At 43.5% G+C, this 22114-nt stretch overlaps 1 protein-coding gene across 2 annotated transcripts in view; it reads left to right on the forward strand.

Annotated features, from left to right (window-relative positions):
* The window catches only part of mecr (mitochondrial trans-2-enoyl-CoA reductase), a 63049-nt gene that overhangs the window by 29350 nt on the left and 11585 nt on the right, over positions 1-22114 (forward strand). For both annotated transcript variants that reach the window (XM_072246902.1, XM_072246903.1), the window contains exons 6-8: positions 5992-6094; positions 12928-13001; positions 16423-16483. In XM_072246902.1, the coding sequence (XP_072103003.1) occupies positions 5992-6094; positions 12928-13001; positions 16423-16483 (238 nt within the window). The remainder of the gene's footprint in view (positions 1-5991; positions 6095-12927; positions 13002-16422; positions 16484-22114) is intronic.

Here is a 22114-nt window from a genome sequence, read left to right on the forward strand (position 1 = left end):
CCCACTGCCGTGTTTTTTTCATTGTAAATGAACAAAATCAATGCAGACACCTTGTACAGATAATGGACTGCTTTCGCACAATGCTATCAATGATTGCATCCTCCCAGTCATCATTTCCATTGTAGCATTCAAGATGATTATCAATCCCTTAAGTTTTTTCATAGTTCCTAATTTGTTGAAGTAGTGCAATTGTTTCATTTTCACTCCTGGCCGTTTCTGGCATCTCCAAGTCTGAATGCCTGAAACCACAGTGAGCAAAACAGTTCTGAATTGTCTTACTGCTTATTTCTTGTCAACTATCAGTGACAAAAGTCACTGCTTTTTGAACATAAACATGCACAACTGATGCTGTTTAAAAACTATTGGCTATAAGCACAGTATAGCAGCTAACAACCACACAAATGCATGCGACACTTGCTAGTTAGAACCTGTTCGGCGAGTCTCCTGCCTCAATTAAGGGGCATAGTGTCCCAGATAAACAAAGGGAACCCCGGCAATTTTCTGGATTTGAGTTTCCCCAAAGAGCGGCTGCCTTGATTAACCAATGGCCCAATTAACCAGAATCCACTGTATATGTACAGATTAAACATACCTTCAGTCTACGTTGAGGCATATTGTAAATCCAAAATTGTGTTTTGTTGTATATGCCTCAAACTGTAAGAAGTGTAACTAATGTAGTGATTCACATTCTTATTAGATATCTGCAATTACTATTTCATTGTATTTGTGACTAATGAAACAGATTTCCTCATGCAAACTGGAAATTAGCGCAGAAGGCTAACTACTGTATTGAAACAAAACCTGTGCTTAATGAATTCAGTGTGTTTATTGGGAGCCCCAATGGTCACACTGCTCCACGTTTGATGTATTACATGTGAGGTCCATTAAATTATTGAAACAATATCAGAATGACGGCCTTAATTATCTGGACTGATGGGTGAAGCATGGGGAAATAAGCAAAGTACCAGATGACCTCAGGAAAGGCGAGTGAAAAAATGCCAGCAATAGACAATAAACAATAGACAATAGGTGCAGGAATAGGCCATTCAGCCCTTCGAGTCAGCACCACCATTCATTGTGATCATGGCTGATCATCCACAATCAGTACCCTTTTCCTGCCTTCTCCCCATATCCCTTCACTCCGCTATCTTTAAGAGCTCTATCTAACTCTTTTTTGAAAGAATCCAGGGAATTAGCCTCCACTGCCTTCTGAGGCAGAGCATTCCACAGAACCACAACCCTCTGTGTGAAAAAGTTTTTCCTCAACTCCATTCTAAATGGCCTACCCCTTATTCTTAAACTGTGGCCTCTGGTTCCGGACTCCCCCAACATCGGGAACATGATTCCTGCCTCCAGCGTGTCCAATCCCTTAATAATCTTATATGTTTCAATCAGATCCACTCACATCCTTCTAAATTCCAGAGTATACAAGCCCAGTCGCTCCAATCTTTCAACATATGACAGTCCCGCCATCCGGGGAATTAAGCTCGTTAACCTACACTGCACTCCCTCAATAGCTAGAATGTCCTTCCTCAAATTTGGAGACCAAAACTGTATACAATACTCCAGGTGTGGTCTCACCAGGGCCCTGTACAACTGCAGAAGGACCTCTTTGCTCCTATACTCAATTCCCCTTGTTATGAGGCCAGTATGCCATTAGCTTTCTTCACTGCCTGCTGTACCTGCATGCTTACTATCAGTGACTTGTAGGTGACTAGCAGGGCTTGTAGCAAAAGTTACTGGTTTGTCACAATGTATTTGGTAGATTCTGGGCCATGATTGTGCACTTCAATGTTAGCCAAGTATTACAGCTTACTGTACTCTGCCTGATACACCGATTTGGGAGATCAAATTTAAAAGGACTGTACACTGTTAATGGTAGGGCCCTTAATAGCATTGATGGTATTTAGAGGCCCAAGTTCATAGCTCCCTGAAAATTGCAGCAGAAGTTCATACAGTAATAAAGGTGGCAGATGGCATGTTTGCCTTTGGTACTCACAGCACTGAATTCAAGAGTCGGGGGCAATGTTCCCTCTGATTTATAATGACGAAAAAATACTGTGCTGTACAATTTTTTTGCCCAGTGACACCAGCATGTGCGCACTGAATAATTCCTTCAATAACAGCAGTATAAATAAACCAGTTCTAAAATCTACAGACATATCATTGCAGACTTTGCATTGCCAACACCGTCCACATCAGAAGCTGGGAGAGGAACTGTGATTACGTACGATCGTGAAATATACTAAACGCGCCAACGAGGTAGAGGGTGACAACCTTTTGTGCGCAGTTTAATTTCCTTTGTGGACTAGTAACAATAGATCTGTGCCTGCGCAGAAGGAACGTTGGTCTGGAGTATTGCATTTGGTTCTAGTCGCCTTGTTATTGAAAGGAGTGGAGTCGCTGGAGAGGGTGCAGAAAAGGTTTTCCAGATCGCTACCTGCATTGAGGAGCATTTGCCATGAGAAGCTGGACAAACAATGGTTGTTCTCTCTGGAGTGGTGGATGCTGAGGGGAGGCTTGATAGGAAGTTCATAAGATTATGAGAGGCATTGATTGAGTAGACAGATGGTATCATTTTCCCAGGGTTGAAATGTCTAATTAATCAATTAATTAATTCAGAGGGGTTAAATTCAAAGGAGATGTGTGGGGCAAGTTTTTTTTTCTTACAAAGTGGTGGATGCCTGGAGTGCGCTGTCAGGGGTGGTAGTGAAGATAAATATGATAGAGGTGTTTAAGAAACTCATACATGGGCACGTGGAAGGATATGGGCATGGTATAAGTGGAAGCAATTAGTTAGGTGTATAATTACTAGTTTAAGCAACACACACACAAAATGCTGGTGAATGCAACAGGCCAGGCAGCATCTATAGGAGGAGGTACAGTCGACGTCTCGGCCCGAAATGTTGACTGTGCCTCTTCTTATAGATGCTGCCTGGCCTGCTGCATTCACCAGCATTTTTTGTGTGTGTGTTGCTTGAAATTCCAGCATCTGCAGATTTCCTCGTGTTTGCGTTTTTAAAATTACTAGTTTATTTAGTTTGGCACATCATGAGCTGAAGGGTCTATTCCTGTGCAGTACTGTTCAATGTTCAAAGGTTCAGTCGTCCATATTATAGTCAAAGCATGCATGTACAATACAACTCTGATATTCGTCTTCTCCAGATAGCCATTAAATACAGAAAGACCATGGGTGTTGATGAAAGAAAAGGCATCAACTTCCCCCCCCCGCATGAAAAAGAAAAGAAACGTAACTCACAGACCCCAAAATTCCCTCCTTCCCTCCCTGCAGAAAAAACCCCAGAGACAATAGCATCAAATCCCCCACCCCTCCCCTGCAGAAAAATCAGTGACAATAACAATCCCCAACCCCCTCACTCGCAGAAAAAGAACAGCGACAGTAATCAGAATCAGAATCAGGTTTATTATCACTGGCATGTGACATGAAATTTGTTAACTTAGCAGCAGCAGTACAATGCAATACATAATATAGAAAAAAACAAAAATAAATAAATTACAGTATACGTATATTGAATAGATTAAAAATTGTGCAAGAAACAGAAAGTCGGTCCTCCTTACCCTGGAGGGATTGGTTCTGGGACCCCTCACGGATACCAAAAAACGCGGATGCTCAGGTCCCTTATTCAACCTATCTCAATGTGGTGGACCTTAGGACCCAGCAGAACCCCGGACCTTATTTAACCTGTCTCAGTGCGGTGGACATTAGGACCTGGTGGCTGTGCTCTGAATCCGCAGTGTTTCTGTTCACGAAAATAATCACAATTAAAAATAAAGTGGAAATAATAAAGTGATCAGAAAGAGGTGAAACGCCATCGGTCATTGGAAAAGTGTTAGGCTACAGTCGGTCAACAATCGGAACAATTTTAAAGGATAAAGTGAGAAAATTCCTGCCCTGATGAAAGCTACAATTATTACTAAGCAACGCAGTGGTTTAATTATTGGGTTTTGGGGTTTTGGGTTTTTGATCCTCCACACCAACCCGGCACAGATGGAGAGTGCGTTCGGGAGCAGGCTGTCACTGGATCGAACTCGGAAATTTCTGTTCCCGAGCCTGGCACTGAAACCGTGTTTTATATGCAAAGAAAGGTAAAGTATATACTATATACTAAGGCAAACATTTGACTAACTGACGCTAAATAATACCGGATGTACTTGTTCCAACTTACTTAGTAAGAGAACTTCCATTTTTTTTTTCTGATCCCGATCCACGACATCCTCCCGTATACTTTAAATCATTTCTAGATTACTTATAATACCCAATACAATATAAATGCTATGTAAAATAGTTGTAATACTGCATTGTTTGGGGAATAATGACAAGAAAAAAAAGTCTGTACATGTTCGAACAACAAGTGCTGGAAGAGCACTTCCGGGTTTTCTCGATTCGCAGTTGGTTGAATTCGCGCATGGGGAACTCGCGGATAAGGAGGACCGACTGTATGTTTTCAAAAAAAGTGAAGTAGTGTCCAAGGGTTCAATGTCCATTTAGGAATTGGATGACAGAGGGGAAGAAGCTGTTCCTGAAGTGCTGCATGTGTGCCTTTAGGCTTCTGTACCTCCTACCCAACGGCAACAGCGAGAAAAGGGCAAGCCCTGGGTGCTGGAGGTCCTTCATAATGGACACTGCCTTTCTGAGACATTGCTCCTTGAAGATGTCCTGGGCACTTTGTAGGCTTGTATCAAAGATGGAGCTGACTAAACTTATAATCCTCTGCAGCTTGTTTCGGTCCTGTGCAGTAGCTCCCCCCTATACCAGACGGTGCTGCAGCCTGTCAGAATGCTCTCCACGGTACATCTATAGAAGGTTTTGAGTGTATTTGTTGACATACCAAATCTCTTCGAACTCCTAATGAAGTAACGCCGCTGACTTGTCTTCATTTATAACTACATCGATACGTTGGGACCAGGTTAGATCCTCAGAGATCTTTTCACTCAGGAACTTGAAACTGCTCACTCTCTCCACTTCTGATCCCTCTATAAGAACTGGTCTGTGTTCCTTCGTCTTACTCTTCCTGCAGTCCACAATCAGCTCTTTTGTCTTACTGACGTCGAGTGCCAGGTTGTTGCTGCGACACCACTCCACTAGTTGGCATATCTCACTCCTGTACGCCCTCTCTCCGCCACCTGAGATTCTACCGACAATGGTTGTATCGTCAGCAAATTTATAGATGGTATTTGAGCCATGCCTAGCCACACAGTCAGGAGTACAGAGAGTAGAGCAGTGGGCTGAGCACACACCCATGAGGTTCACCAGTGTTATTGTCAGCGAGGAGGTGTTATTACCAATCCACACAGATTGTGGTCTTCCGGCTAGGAAGTTGAGCACCCAATTGCAGAGGATCCAATAACAATCTCCGGCCCCCTCACTCGCAGAAAAAAAGTGACTGTATATAGACCGTATGAAGGATATGTGAAAACATTTTTCAATGCACATGTAAACTGTTTTGAAAGATTAAAAAAAATTGTTACCTCTATGTTTGGCAAATGTGTATCATCCAGACTGAACAGTTGGGACGGCACAATAGCGTAGTGGTTAGCACATTGTACCAGCGACCCGAGTTCAATTCCGGTCACTGCCTGTAAGGAGTATACACATTCTCCCCATGACTGCACGGGTTTCCTCTGGGTGCTCTAGTCTCCTACGACAGTCCAAAGACCTACTGGTTGGTGGGTTACTTGGTCATTGTAAATTGCCTCATGATTAATCTAGGGTTAAATCGGGGGACTGCTGTGCATTGTGGCTTGAAGAGGCAGACCAGCCTGTTCTACACTGTATCTCAATAAATAATAAATAAGTATTTTCTGAGAATGATGTACGGTGCTGTGTAGGATTGAGAAAAGAGATCAGTAGAAATAAATAGACGTGGAATATATTTGGAAGTCTGTGACAACTATAGCAACTCACTTTGAGCCTTGATACACAAACTTGCACATGACTTTCTATTATAAACATCTTTAAATGTTTTTCAGACCAAACGTGCAGCAGTTGTCAAACAGTTTGAAGGCAATGGGAGCGGATTATGTGGTCACAGAGGAGGCACTCAGAAAACCACAAATGAAAGAATTATTTAAGGTAACCATTGCTTCCCCCTGACGTGAGCAAGAGCTTAAAAAAAGAGAATGTTTTGTTTTTACTTCAGCTAGGGCTTCTAATGGTTTGGGTGCTGATTGTGTTAACTTGAAAGCTGTTCTGCTGCACTAAATTACAAGGAATAGGCAGCCATATGTTTTATTTCCAAAGTTCAAGTGCATTTTATATCAAGGTATGTACACATTATACCAGTGGTCCCCAACCACTGGGCTGCAAAGCATGTGCTATCGGGCCGTGAGGAAACGATATAATTGGTGATAAGGAACGATATGAGTCAGCTGCACCTTTCCTCATTCCCTGTCACACACTGTTGAACTGGAACATAGGGTTGCCAACTGTCCCGTATTAGCCGGGACATCCCGTATATTGGGCTAAGTTGGTTTGTCCCATATTTCCCCTGCTAAGGTAGAGCGTTTTCTATGAAACCATTCGTAAGCTGAAATGGCGTAAAGTGAAGAAGCACTTACCATTAAATTATATGGGAAAAAGTTTTGAGCTTTCTCAGACACAAAAAAAAAACCTACCAAATTACACATAAAACCTAAAATAACACTAACATATAGTAAAAGCAGGAATGATATGATAAATACACAGCCTATATAAAGTAGCACTAATGTATGTACAGTGTAATTTCACTTAACAGAATTGTGAAGATTAAGCCAAAACCGATTTGTAGGAAAAAATCGGCACGTAGACGCATGCGCGTGTCATGTATGTGCACATCACGCATGCACACACAGATGGTTGCACAATGCTTTATGGTCACGGTAGTCTTTCTCAGGGTAAACACAAGTTTCCCATATTTGACTGCTACTTTTGTCTCTTATTTGGGAGTAAGAAAGTCGGTAACCCTACTTGAACAACCTCCCCCCACCCCCCCACCACCGTCGGTCGGTCCGCAAGAATATTGCCAATATTAAACCAGTCCGTGGTGCAAAAAAGGTTGGGACCCCTGCTTTATACAACCTTGAGCTTCGTCTCCTAACAGCCAAGCACAGAACAAAGAAACCCAAAAGAACCCATTAAATAAGACCATCAAACACCCAATGTGCAGAGAAAAAAAAACAGATCATATAAGCAATAAACACAAGCAAGTAACATTCTGAACTGAAGTCCAGAAAGGGAGACTCTTCGTTCAGTGCAGAGCTGTGTATTTGTCATGGAGCAGCAAGCTGAACTAGCCTGTATGGATACACTCTGGTGTCTGAACCCGCCACCTCGATTTGGCCTGTAACCAAACTTTCTGATTCGGCCCAGCGCTTAGGTCGATCAAACCTCAGGCCTTCCTGGCTCTCAGAGACAGGCCCACTACCTTGCTTCACTCTGATTCTGCCATGTCACATTTCCTCCAAGTCCAAAGGAAAGTTACAGGCTATTTGGGGTAATCACTCACCAGGAAAAGAATTATTAACAAACTATTTAGTTGTTTTCCTTGTCTCTTTGACTGCCAGCCAGAAGTCGCTGAGATTCGCCAACTTAAAGCGGAAGCCATGTATATTAGTTATTGAAACAATTTGTTAACTTGCATGTGAAGAAGATTGCTCAGTAGGTAGTTAAACAAATGCAGAAGAAACTGGCCTGAAAAATAATGGTAATTCTGGGAATTTGAAATGAGGACATAGTCAACCAATCTGTGGAAATCCATTGTAGCTCTATTATTCAATAAGAAATCAATTGATTGTGGATTGTGAACCTAGGATCAATTTCCTAGGTTTGCTTAATTTAGGTAGGGTTGTAAATTCAGGTTTGCTGCAGATATCCGCTCCTGCATTATTGCAAATCAATGTTTTTATTTCAGTGTTTAGTATAGTATACTATAGAACGTGGTCAAAACAGACCAGTAAATTCAGGTAACTTGTGGCTTATCTGAGTATACGTCTTCAGTTTCTTCCAAGGTGAATCACCAAACAGCGACTGGAAACTTGTCTTGATCGGGGATATTCTAATCGGAATTTTGGAATTCCAATGTGAGCACAAGAATCAGGATCAGGTTTAACATCACCGGCATATGCTGTGAAATTTGTTGTTATACGGCAGCAATACATTGTAATATGTAATAATAAAAACTGTGAATTATAGTATGAAGTGCATATATATTTTTTTAAAAAGTAGTGCAAAAAGAGGGGAAAAAAGTCGTGAGGTAGTGTTCATGAGCTCAATACCCATTCAGAGATCATATAGCAGAGGGGAAGAAGCTGTTTCTGAATCATTGAGTGTGTGTCTTCAACCTCCTCCCTGACGGTAAGAATGAGAAGAAGGCATGCCCTGGGGGTGATGGAGTCCTTAATGATGGATGCAGCCTTTTTGAGGCACCACTCCTTGAAGGTATCCTGGACGCCGGGGAGGCCAGTGCCCATGATGGAGCTGAGTTTACAAATTTCTGCAGCTTGCTTCAATTCTGTACAGTGCTCCCCCGCCCCCATACCAAACGGTGATGCAGCCAGTTAGAAAACTCTCTACAGTACATCAGTAGAAATTTATGAGTGTCAAGAGAGAATTGGAGATGGGCTCTGCCTTAAAATAAACATTGGGGATGGGAAGTTTGTGGGTCACTGTTTGGCTTTACTTAGTTGTATCAAAGCACTTTATCTTGGGATAATAATAGGAATAAGCACTGTGCACCTTGAACATACTACCAATCGTAAACAGCAGTGTACTAACCTCTCTTCCAACAGTTTTGGTTTCTGAGCCTTTCTGAAGTTTTCATCATGAAAGCCAGCAATGTGAAATGGTAAATCTGTTTCTCCCTCTGCTTAACTTGCAGAGGAACAGCAATTTCTAACAATCCTGATTTTATTTCATATTTTTGACATCTGCAATTCTTTTGCTTTTTGACTGACGTTGTATCCTTCTATTAGAAGTCCAACTTTCAAAGGCCTTATTTCAAATATGCTTCCATCTTTATCCCTCTTCTCCGACTGAGCTGTCTGTTGTGTTCTGAATACCATAAAATTGATCTTCTGATGACTAGCATGCTCTGGAACTTGTTTGTTTGAGTCCAATCCTTTGAGGGGAAGGGCCTCTCAAATCAATTTTTGTTGATTTGAACAGTGCAGATCCCTTCTGACTATGTGTCTGCCCTGCACCTGAATGGCATTGATAATTGGTTTTGGCCCCAAGAACATTTTGCATGTTTTGGAAGTGTAAATTGGTCTAGATTTCTATTGCGGGCCTACTGCTGGAGAGAATTCCAAATTTCTATCATCACTTGAAAAATTTCTAATTGTGCAAGTTGTTAGTGCTGCTATTGAGAGGTGACCTCACTGAAAACTATCGAGTGTCAAAAGGCCTTGACAGAGTGGATGTGAAGAGGATGTTTCCTATGGTGGGGGAGTCTAAGACCAGATGTCACAGCCGTAGACAGAGGGCATACTTTTAGAACAGGTGAAGAGGAACTTCTTCAGCCAGAGACTGGCGAATCCGTGGGATTTTTTGCCACAGGCGGCTGTGGAGTCATTGGGTATACTTACGGTAGAGGTTGATTGATTCTTGATTTGTCAGGGCATGAAAGGTTACGAGGAGAAAGCAGGAGATTGGGGCTGAGAGGGAAAATGGATCAGTCATGATGAAATGGTGAAGCAGACTCCATGACCTAATTCTGCTCCTATACCTTACGGTCTCATTTTCAGGATACCTTCAAAGTGGGAAAAAAAATTTCATTATTTCAATGCAAAGGCCACCACAATCCTTCTAAAAGAGCACACACAAAAAGCTGGAGGAACTCAGCAGGTCAGGCAGCATCCATCCTGATGAAGGGTCTCGGCCCGAAACGTTGACTCTTTATTTTTTTCCATTGATGCTGCCTGGCCTGCTGAGTTCCTCCAGTATTTCCTGTGCGTTGCTTTGGATTTCCAGCGTTGGCAGACTTTCTTGTGCTTGTGATTTACACAGTCCTTCTAGTCGAGCTGCTTGGGGAGAGAGTTCCACAGGGATGATGAAGAATGGAGAAGAATCTGCAGGAGGATGGTTTTCCTATGCGCCATGTTCCTACGTCCTTGTCCCTTTTGGTAGCAGAAGTGCAGTTTATAGATGGTACCCTACTGCAATCAGTGTGCTGGTTGTGGAACAAATGAGCTTAAAATGGTTAATGGAATGCATTCTTAACAGTTATTCCATCCACAAACTTCTTGAGTTGGCACCGCACTCGAGGCATTGTGCTTCTGACTTGTGTCTTGTAGATGGTAGAAAGGCCTAGGGACGGCAGGAGCGAATTGCTTGCAGCAGGATTCCCAGACCCTAACTTGTCCTTGTATTCACAGTTTGGGTCCAGGCTGATCATTTGAGTTCCTGATCAGTTTTGACCCCCAGATTATTGATGTTAGTGGAGCTCAGTGTCTAGGGTAGGTGGTTAGGCTCACATTGAAGTGATCATTACTGCCACGGCCAGGTATTTTTGAGGGGGTTGAACCCCTGTCCTCCATCCCTCCTGATTGGTTAGTCCTCATCCAATCAGGTTTCACTGTCCCACCTCGTTTACAGTCAAATTCCAGCTCTTACTTAGAGTGAGACCTTTGTCTTTGTTAAAATTCTTTTTCTCTAGTTTTATTTCAATGGCTTCCTTCACCATGCGGACCAAAAAGCCATTGGCATGGCACAGTAGTTTTGTGCCGTGGAAGACAGCCCTATGGCCATTGAGAATGTAATGTTCTGCTACTGCCAGTTTCTCTGGTTAACCCAAACAGATACACCTCCTGTGCCCCTTGGTGCAGATTTCTACTGTGTGCCCCATCTAGCTGACATATGCTGCTCCGCATTCGCAAGGAGTCCTGTAAACACCAGCCGTCCTGAGTCCTAGGTCACCTTTAACCCATATGAATAAATATTACTAAGAACATGAGTTGTTGTAGAGTCCTTGAAAATTAGTCCATCGGTTGTGGAATCAGTTCAGAGTGAAATTATCCACACTGGTTCAGGAGCCTGATGTTGAAGGGTATTTACAGTTTCTGAACCTGTTGGTGTGGGACCTGAGGCTCCTATAGCTGCTTCCTGATGTCAGCAGTGAGAGGAGACCATGGCCTGGATGGTAAAGGACTTTAATAATGGATGCTGCATTCTTGTGGCAGCACTGCCTGTAGATGTAGGGAGGGTTTTGCCTGTGGTGACTGGGCTGCATCCAACACTTCTTGTGGGTTTTTCTGATCTTGGGCATTGGTGCTTCCACACCAGGCTATGATGCAACCAGTCAGGATACTCACCACTGTGTATCTTTAGAAGTTATCAAAGTTTTAGATGACATGCCAAGTCTGTGCAAACTTCTAAGAAGGTAGAGGTGTTGTCGTGTGTATAGTAAAATAATCTCTTTAATGAATGTGATAGATGTGTCATGGAGAGTGTTCGGACTGGCTGCATCACCATCTGGTATGGGGGGGGGGGGTTGCTATTGCACAAGATCGATGTAAGCGGCAGAGAGTTGTAAACTCAGATTCAGACAGCTCCATCACGGGCACTAGCTTCCATCGTATCCAAGACACCTTCAAGGAGCGGTGTCTCAAAAAGGTAGCGTCCATCATTAAGGAACCCCATCACCCAGGGCATGCCTCGTTCTCAGGAGGTACAGGAGCCTAAAGGCTCACACTCAACGATTCAGGAACAGCTTCTTCCCCGCTGCTCTCCCCTCTAAATGGACGTTGAACCCATGAACACTACCTTTCTACTTTTTTAAAAAAATTCTGTTTCTCCCCTACGTATCTTAATTTAACTATGTAATATAGGTATACTTACTGTAATACACAATTTTTCTATATTATCATGTATTGCATTGTACTGCTGCTGCAAAGTTAACAAATTTCACGACATATGCCAGTGATATTAATCCTGATTCTGATACCAATACATGAAACCCGATTCTGTCTTATTCTATCTTTTCCTTCCTCTCCAGCCTTTTATCTTTCCTACGCACCTGGCTTCACCTATCATCTTCCAGCTATCTGCGTTCCCCTCCTCCACCATTTTATTCTGTCGTCTTCCCCCTCCCTGTCCAGTCCTGAAGAAGGGTCTTGGCCTGAAACGTCAACTGTACTCTTTTCCATAGATGCTGCCTGACCAGCTGAGTTCCTTGTGTTGCTGTGTCTTGTATAACTGTGTCTCTGCTTGTATATTTTTTAGAGTCATGTGCACTGTTCAAGATACTTAAGTTCATGTGTTAACATTTGTGGTTTAATGAGACAACCACCTCGAGCAGAGGTTCCCAACCTTTTCATGCTGTAGGGCCTTGCCATTTGTTGTTTCATGAACAAAGTCACCGGAGAGAAGAAGCTGATAGAAAATAAGCAGTCTCTTTACTTGACAAAATGAGACACAGCAGACATCATGTTGAGACCTTTTCGGAGGAAGAGGCCTGCTTGACCCAACATTACATGATATTTTATATGCTAAAGTTCAAAGGACAATTCTATATTTACAATACATCCACAATGCTTACCTTTGAAATACATATAACTTTTACATCTCCTTCTTCACATCCGCACTACAGACGCAAAATTGAATTTTAAATGAATGTTGTCTCATCTTCAAATTTATTGTGGTTCACAACTTTTAGGAATCCATTGTCCAGAGCTGCATTTTAAATTTCATCTGCAGTCCATATTCATATCTGAAGATTGGTGGCTGAAGTTAGTTGCTTTATGTCCTAACCCCAAAAACACCCGAACAGCATTAACCGAGGGGTTCATGGACCTCAGGTTTGGAACCCCTAACCTAGAGTCTAGACTTTGTTTATTCACTCTATAAACTAACCTGGACTTTTTTGCAGGTTTTGTATTTCCTCATTTCTCCAAATTAAAATGTAATCTTTTTGATGCTGTTCCTACAAACAGGAAGTTCCAAGACCTCGTCTAGCTCTGAATGGTGTCAGTGGTAAAACTGCTACAAACATGCTAAAACATTTGGAGTAAGTATCATGGTTGCAACAAAATGAATTGCCAGTATCGGATATATTTGGTACAGTGAAGGGGGACCACCTGAATTTCACGTGTCTTTATTAGGGCTTCAAAGCAATCCTCAAAGGAGGTTGAATATTTCTTTGTAAATGTGACCCTAGTCACAAGATAATTCTTTGCATTAAAAAGTTTACCTCCAGGCACATGCTGATGTACGTTAAAACTCTCATGTAACTTGTAGTGGTGTTGTCTTAACACACATTCCATCAGCATTTGCAGTAAAAGTTTGGTCCAGGTCAGATCCTGTCAATGGGTCAATGATTCAATTTAATATCAGAGAATGTGTACGATATGCAATCTGAAATTCTTAATCTTCACAGATATCCACGAAACAGAAGAAAAACCCCAAAGAATGACTGACAGAAAAATGTTGGGACCACAAAGCCCACCCCTCCCCATTCCCATGCACAAGCAGCAGCAAAATCATCAGCCCCCCCCCACACCACCCACCACCCACCATACAAACAATAGCAAAGCCCCAGACACCATGATCTGAAGGCATCCGTTAGTCTTGCGAGACCATGGACCTGCGCCTGGAAAAGTCTTCACTCTCCAGGGCGCAGGCCTGGGCAAGGTTGTATGAAAGACCAGCAGTTGCCCATGCTGCAAGCCTCCCTCTCCATGACACCAATGTTGTCCAAGGGAAGGGCATTAGGACCCATACAGCTTGGCACCAGTGTCGTCGCAGAGCAATGTGTGATTAAGTGCCTTGCTCAAGGACACAACACGCTGCCTCGGCTGGGGCTCGAACTCACGGGCTTCAGGTCGCTAGTCCAATGCCTTAACCATTTGACCGCGTGCCCACGCCACCATGATCTAGAGTCCATCAAAAAAACTACTGTCCATTCCAACACTTTGACATCTCAGACAGGTACTCTGTCTCACTGTAGAGGGAGAGAAGTATCGCTCCTGCCACAGTGACAGAGAGAGAGAGAAGGACCAACAGCTCGCTGTTTCAACGTTAAATCTGCAGCGTCGCTTATTTCGACAGCTGCGTACACAGCGTACTCGACGTTTCAATCTTACTGGATGTTTCCGTCAGCAACACCAGCGAGGAATTGGGCCGTCCTCAGGGCCGCACCCCGGTGGTGCACGTCTTCCAGGTCTCACCTGGAGATCCCCAAACGCAGGCCACTTGGTGAGCTCCAAGGGTGAGAACCCACTGCCGTGAAGAACCGCAGCTTGAGTAAAGCTGTAGATCACAGACTCTGACAGGACCCCAGGTGAGTCAGACGATTTAAGGTGCAGTAGAGCTGGGGGGGGGGGGGGGGGGGGGGAAGCAAAAGTAGAAAAACAAATAAATATTGCACGTGGACTTGATACTTAGTCCATTTACAGAATGGCAGGTCAGATGCACCAGTAATTGACCTCTCTATGTTTGTGACTGGAGAATTGCAGTGTGCAGATGTAGAAGTCATGACTGAGGAGATGCATGCAATGCTGTTAACTGTGTGGCTCGTCCTGTGCCAGGAAAGTTTCCCTAAGGAACTTCAAAGCAAAGAGTCCAGAGTCTATTGGTTGAAATTCACTTTAATCTGGGGCAAGGTGTGCATGTAGATTTGCTGCGCTGAATTTGCTCTGAGTGTTTCTACTACTGAATGATAGGATTGCTGATGATGACGTCGACTCAGGCCTGAGAGGCCAGTGTCGGGTATTTTCATGCCTTACAAGGTGCGGAACGAGAGACTGTGTGGCGCGCCACTCCTCACACAGACATTTCGCAGTACAGTACGTTTCTTTATTTTACAAGGTCAAGTTGCGAGCTCAACACTCAACCCGGCACCAGATAGAAAGCGTACTAGGGAACAGCCCGACTGGATTCGAACCCGGGAACTTCCAGTTTAAATTCCACCACTCCCGTTTAAATTCCATGCGGAATATTTTGGAGGATCAAGAACCAACAACCTCCGTTCCAGAGTCTGGCGCTGATGTCACTGTGCCACTAGCCGACCAATCCGATAGGGTTGTTAGTTTTGAAAATTACATCATAATAAATTGGAAGTGGGCATGTGGCCAAGTGGTTAAGGCATTGGACTAGCGACCTAAACGTCATGAGTTCGAGGCAACGTGTTCTGTCCTTGAGCAAGGCACTTAATCACACATTGCTCTGCGACGACACTGGTGCCAAACTGTATGGGTCCTAATGCCCTTCCCTTGGACAACATTGGTGTCGTGGAGAGGGGAGACTTGCAGCATGGGCAACTGCTGGTCTTCCATACAACCTTGCCCAGGCCTGCGCCCTGGAGAGTGAAGACTTTGCAGGCGCAGATCCATGGTCTCACAAGACTAACGGATGCCTTAAGTAAACTGGAACATAGAACAGAAACAGGCTCTTCAGCCCATGATGTTGTGCTGAACTAATTAAGCTAGTAATGAAATGTCTAAATAAATAATCCTTTAGACAACAAGGAAAAAGATGCCGGCTGTCAATGCTATCTATGCCTTTCATAACCATATAAACTTCTATCAGGTCTCCCCACAGCCTCCGCCGCTCTAGAGAAAACAACTCAAGTTAGCCTAACCTCTTGTCATAGCACATATTCTCTAATCCAGACAGGATCCAGTCTGCATCTTCTCCAAAGCTTCCACAGCCTTTCTATAATGGGGTGTCTAGAAATGAAATCTGATCTATGGTGCTATCATACAAGATTGGAGTCGCGTATGAACAGCCTCAGAAAACTGTGGCTTTAAGTTTCCCTTTAGAGATCTCATTCTTTAATACTTCTCCGAAATGGAGTTATGATTTTTTTTCATCAACATTACATGTCGTGCCATCACAGATAATAGTGGTTGAAATATTAATGAAATGAGCACAATTGAAACAGACTGCGGTGCCTAAAATTGCTTATCGTTGTGCAAGTCTCAATGGTCTTTCTGCAATATCATGAATGAAGGGTTGAAGAATGTTCAAGGGTTAAAATAACAGAGAACAGTGCTCAGTTGAGAGAATGCAATTAATACCAGTGGTATTCATAAACAACCAGTAATTTATACTGGTGATTTGGCAAATGGTCACAAACGTTGTAAATCAAATGAATCAGAATCAGGTTTAAAATCACAGCACACTGTGAATAACAGTAAATGTATATATTAAACAGTCAAATTTATAAAAGTAGTGAGGTAGTGTTCATGGGTTCAATGTCCATTCACAAATTGGACAGCAGAGGGGAAGAAGCTGTTCCTGAATCACTAAGCGTGTGCCGTCAGACTACTGTACCTCCTTCCTGATGGTAGCAATCAGACGCGGGCACCAATGAGAAAATCCTAATATTATGCTCTGCACATAAAAAAGTTCCAAGGTTGCTTTTGATTCTTTTCGATGTGACTTTTGTTACCACAGGCCATGTCTTATTTTGGATCTTTCTCATACAGGAAAGGAGCAACTATTGTGACATATGGTGGAATGGCAAAACAACCTGTCACAATTCCAGTGGTAAGGAAATTGATTTCTGTATAATTTAGCACTTTACTATTTTAGATGGTTTCGTCTGATCTTCATGGTAAACAATTGGAGTCGAATTCCTTAAGAATGAAATTCTGAATTTTTGGGATTATATTGTTTGATAGTACTGGCCAAATGCTTATAATGGCACAATATGGAGTGACATAGTTAATTCAGAAACAAAGGTTCTGAACTTAAAGAGGGGTAACGTTGAAGGTATGAGACGTGAATTAGCTAAGATAGACTGGCAAATGACACTTAAAGGATTGACGGTGGATATGCAATGGCAAGCATTTAAAGGTTGCATGGATGAACTACAACAATTGTTCATCCCAGTTTGGCAAAAGAATAAATCAAGGAAGGTAGTGCACCTGTGGCTGACAAGAGAAATTAGGGATAGTATCAATTCCAAAGAAGAAGCATACAAATTAGCCAGAGAAAGTGGCTCACCTGAGGACTGGGAGAAATTCAGAGTTCAGCAGAGGAGGACAAAGGGCTTAATTAGGAAGGGGGAAAAAAGATTATGAGAGAAAACTGGCAGGGAACATGAAAACGGACTGTAAAAGCTTTTATAGATATGTAAAAAGGAAAAGACTGGTAAAGACAAATGTAGGTCCCCTGCAGACAGAAACAGGTGAATTGATTATGGGGAGCAAGGACATGGCAGACCAATTGAATAATTACTTTGGTTCTGTCTTCACTAAGGAGGACATAAATAATCTTCCAGAAATAGTAGGGGACAGAGGGTCCAGTGAGATGGAGGAACTGAGCGAAATACATGTTAGTAGGGAAGTGGTGTTAGGTAAATTGAAGGGATTGAAGGCAGATAAATCCCCAGGGCCAGATGGTCTGCATCCTAGAGTGCTTAAGGAAGTAGCCCAAGAAATAGTGGATGCATTAGTGATAATTTTTCAAAACTCGTTAGATTCTGGACTAGTTCCTGAGGATTGGAGGGTGGCTAACGTAATTCCACTTTTTAAAAAAGGAGGGAGCGAGAAACCGGGGAATTATAGACCGGTTAGCCTAACGTCGGTGGTGGGGAAACTGCTGGAGTCAGTTATCAAGGATGTGATAACAGCACATTTGGAAAGCGGTGAAATGATCGGACAAAGTCAGCATGGATTTGTGAAAGGAAAATCATGTCTGACGAATCTCATAGAATTTTTTGAGGATGTAACTAGTAGAGTGGATAGGGGAGAACCAGTGGATGTGGTATATTTGGATTTTCAAAAGGCTTTTGACAAGGTCCCACACAGGAGATTAGTGTGCAAACTTAAAGCACACAGTATTGGGGGTAAGGTATTGGTGTGGGTGGAGAATTGGTTAGCAGACAGGAAGCAAAGAGTGGGAATAAATGGGACCTTTTCAGAATGGCAGGTGGTGACTAGTGGGGTACCGCAAGGCTCAGTGCTGGGACCCCAGTTGTTTACAATATATATTAATGACTTGGATGAGGGAATTAAATGCAGCATCTCCAAGTTTGCGGATGACACGAAGCTGGGTGGCAGTGTTAGCTGTGAGGAGGATGCTAAGAGGATGCAGGGTGACTTGGATAGGTTGGGTGAGTGGGCAAATTCATGGCAGATGCAATTTAATGTGGATAAATGTGAAGTTGTCCACTTTGGTGGCAAAAATAGGAAAACAGATTATTATCTGAATGGTGGCCGATTAGGAAAAGGGGAGGTGCAACGAGACCTGGGTGTCATTATACACCAGTCATTGAAAGTGGGCATGCAGGTACAGCAGGCGGTGAAAAAGGCAAATGGTATGCTGGCATTTATAGCGAGAGGATTCGAGTACAGGAGCAGGGAGGTGCTACTGCAGTTGTACAAGGCCTTGGTGAGACCACACCTGGAGTATTGTGTGCAGTTTTGGTCCCCTAATCTGAGGAAAGACATCCTTGCCATAGAGGGAGTACAAAGAAGGTTCACCAGATTGATTCCTGGGATGGCAGGACTTTCATATGAAGAAAACTGGATGAACTGGGCTTGTACTCGTTGGAATTTAGAAGATTGAGGGGGGATCTGATTTAAATGTATAAGATCCTAAAGGGATTGGACAGGCTAGATGCAGGAAGATTGTTCCCGATGTTGGGGAAGTCCAGAACGAGGGGCCACAGTTTGAGGATAGAGGGGAAGCCTTTTAGGACTGAGATTAGGAAAAACTTCTTCACACAGAGAGTGGTGAATCTGTGGAATTCTCTGCCACAGGAAACAGCTGAGGCCAGTTCATTGGCTATATTTAAGAGGGGGTTAGATATGGCCCTTGTGGCTACAGGGGCCAGGGGGTATGGAGGGAAGGCTGGGGCGGGGTTCTGAGTTGGATGATCAGCCATGATCATAATAAATGGCGGTGCAGGCTCGAAGGGCCGAATGGCCTACTCCTGCACCTATTTTCTATTTTTCTATGTTTCTATGTAATATTAAACTACAGGAACTCATAGTTCTTGTTCTGTATAGTATAAAGAGCAGCTGTGATGGAATAATCATGTGATCTTTACCTACTATGCTAGTGACGTGGCAAGGTAACCATTAAAAGCATAAAATCAAATTGAGGTGGACTCTGTTTGGCGAACTACCACAGTAACACTGATTAAACCTGAGATTCAGTGGAAGCGTTGAGCGAGTGCTGGGAAGGATATCAGTTCAGTATACTTAACCAGCTTATGATAGTGGTTGGCCTCATCAACAACAATGACGAGACAGAGTACAGAGTGGAAGCGGAGTGGTTGACGGATTGGTTCGAGAAGAAAACCTAAGTCTGAACGTGGAGAAGACCGGGGAAATTATTGCGGGCTTCAGGAAGGTGCTGATGAATGTATGGCTCCTCCGTAGATAGAGTTAAGTGCGCCAAGTTCCTGGGAGTTTACATTACGGATGACATCACCTGGTCCCTGAATATCACTTCCCTGAACAATAAGGCACAGCAGCGCCTCCACTTCCTAAGGAGATTGGGGCAAGCAAGGCTCTCCACCCACAACCCCTCCTCACCTCCATCTTAGCCGCATTTTACAGGAGCACCCTTGAGAGCATCCTGACAAGCTGCATCTCCATCTGGCATAGGAGCAGCCCAACATTGGATAGGAGGTCTCTCATGGACCTTTATCAGGAGCGCTGCGTACTCAGGGCCCTTAGTATAATCACGGATCCCACCCATCCATCCAGCATCCTCTGACTTTCTACCATCAGGCAGGAGACTATGATGCATAAAGACAAGAACGGTCAAGATGGGAAACGGTTTCTTCCCTCAGGCTACTAGGCTTCTGAGTTCCCTGCCATTTTGCACTTGAGGTGTCACTGTTAATCTGTTCTGTACCTTACAGTATTTAAATGATGCACTGTATTTATGTTTAATTCATCTGTAGATTTTATCCTTACCTTCATATGGTTCTGTCAAGTCAAGTCAAATTTATTTATAAAGCACATTTAAAAACAACCCATGTTGACCAAAGTGCTATACAAACCATAACAGGGAGCTAAAATCACAAATACAAGAAACATGGATATAAACAACAAGGCACACAGCTTATAGGCACAAAATAGACAACACATGAGCCTAGGCACAAGCCAAAAATCAGCCGCATCAGGAAGATTCAAACGCTAGTGAATAAAGGTAAGTTTTGAGCTTGGACTTGAGAGTCAAGGGAGGGGGCAGATCTGATAGGGAGGGGAATGCTGTTCCACAGTCTAGGGGCTACAACAGCAAAGGCACGGTCACCCCGAACTTAAGTTTAGATCGCGGGACAGCCAGGAGCCCCAAGTCAGCCGACCTGAGGGAGCTGGAAGTAGAATAAGGGGTTAGAAGGTCTGCGATATAGGAGGGGGCCAGCCCATTTAGGGCTTTATAAACAAACAGGAGAACCTTGAAATCAATTCTAAACTGTACTGGTAGCCAGTGGAGAGAGGCCAGGATGAGAGTAATATGGACCCTCTTCCGGGCACCTGTCAGGAGCCTGGCTGCGGCGTTCTGGACCAGTTGCAGGTGGGACAGGGACAACTGACTAATCCCAGTATACAGGGAGTTGGAGTAATCCAAGCGGGAGGATATGAGGGTGTGGATGACTTTCTTGAGATCTTTGAAAGAGAGAAACGACTTGATTTTGGCAATAGTATGAAGCTGGAGAAAACTGGCTTTTACTACTGCATTAACTTGCTTGTCAAACTTAAAGGCGGAAACAAATATCACACCAAGGTTTTTGACATGGGGTTTGACAAGGGTGGACAGATTACCAAGACTGTTGGTAATCACTTTGATGGAGTCAAATAGGACAACTTCAGTCTTGCCTTCATTCAACTGTAGGAAGTTTTGTGCCATCCAACACTTCATGTCCTCCAGGCAGTCCATGAGGCTGACTAGTTTTGACTGGTCGTTTCATTTCAAGGGGAGATAAAGTTGTGTGTCGTCAGCATAATAATGGAAGGAAATGTCCTGTTTTTGAATGATTTGACCGAGGGGAAGCTTGTGTGTTATATGTACTACTGTGCATATAACCCTGGTTCGAAGAAATGTCTCGTTTGACGGTATTACTTAGTTACTTACTGCTGGCATTTAGGGCAGCAATGAAGGTCCTCTATCTCTGGTTGTGCTCAGAGTTTCCTTCATTGTGTCAGTAGCTTCCACTCAGTTTTCACTACTGTCAGTCATGCAAGTCCCTTGTGGGGATTCGAGAATACTGTCATACTCAGATGTAGAAGGATTCTTCATTGCTGTTTCTGCAACAAGTTTGTTTGACCAGTCAGAGTTGTTAGCCCTGAGCTGAACCCCAGAACCCGGAGGACCAGTGGAGCACTCTTAGTCTGACCTCTACCCTTTGACCTGTTTGGCATGAGTGACCCTACCAAGAGCCAAAGCATAAAGCCCTGTCTCCATCCAACATAGCTCTCCGTGTCATTGAAGCATGCAAACCTCCAAACCATGACAAAGCTGTGGTCCTCTTGGAGGGACGGTATACATGTATATAGTTAAATGACAATAAAATTGACTTAACATTTCTTGAACCTCATTAACATAGAGAAATATCAGAGCTCAGGGGATTGATTCAGCCGTCACCTGGAATAGCCACTTCTAGGCCCTGACAATGGCCCCCGTCCCCCGTGCCAGCCGGGATGCAGTGTTCAATCCTACATCTTGGTGCAAGGGGTCACGTCAACACCTCATCATTTGTGGGCAGCCTCTGCAAAGGGTCTTGATGGTTCACTCTGCATCAAATCATGCAACACTGGTGTAACCCAGGTTAATTAAACTCAAAAGATGTAATGTTAGAAAGCTCCAGCTGCGGAGGGATGAAAACGAGGGTTACCGATTTTTTTTTAAAGTGGAGAACTTGAAAAAAACGCTATGCGATGGAGGAGCGGGCTGGACTCAGCCACAGACAAGAAGAGAAACGAAGCGACAATTAGAAGCTGAAGACATAAGCTGTTGTGAGGGGATACAGGAGTGCCCCTATTAACTGTTTGAAGAGAGAGGGAGAGAGTTATTTATCACCGATGGTTTGTTTTGAAAAGAGAGAGAGAGAGAGACGAAGATTGACGGTTGGACTGTCACATTAGGGCACGGGAGATAACTTTGGATTTCTGCTCTGGAGATAACACCGAGCAGCTGGAAGGTTGCTATGGTGACCGA

This window comes from Mobula birostris, chromosome 29 (genome assembly GCF_030028105.1).
Source record: "Mobula birostris isolate sMobBir1 chromosome 29, sMobBir1.hap1, whole genome shotgun sequence".
NCBI classification, from domain to species: Eukaryota; Metazoa; Chordata; class Chondrichthyes; order Myliobatiformes; family Myliobatidae; genus Mobula; species Mobula birostris.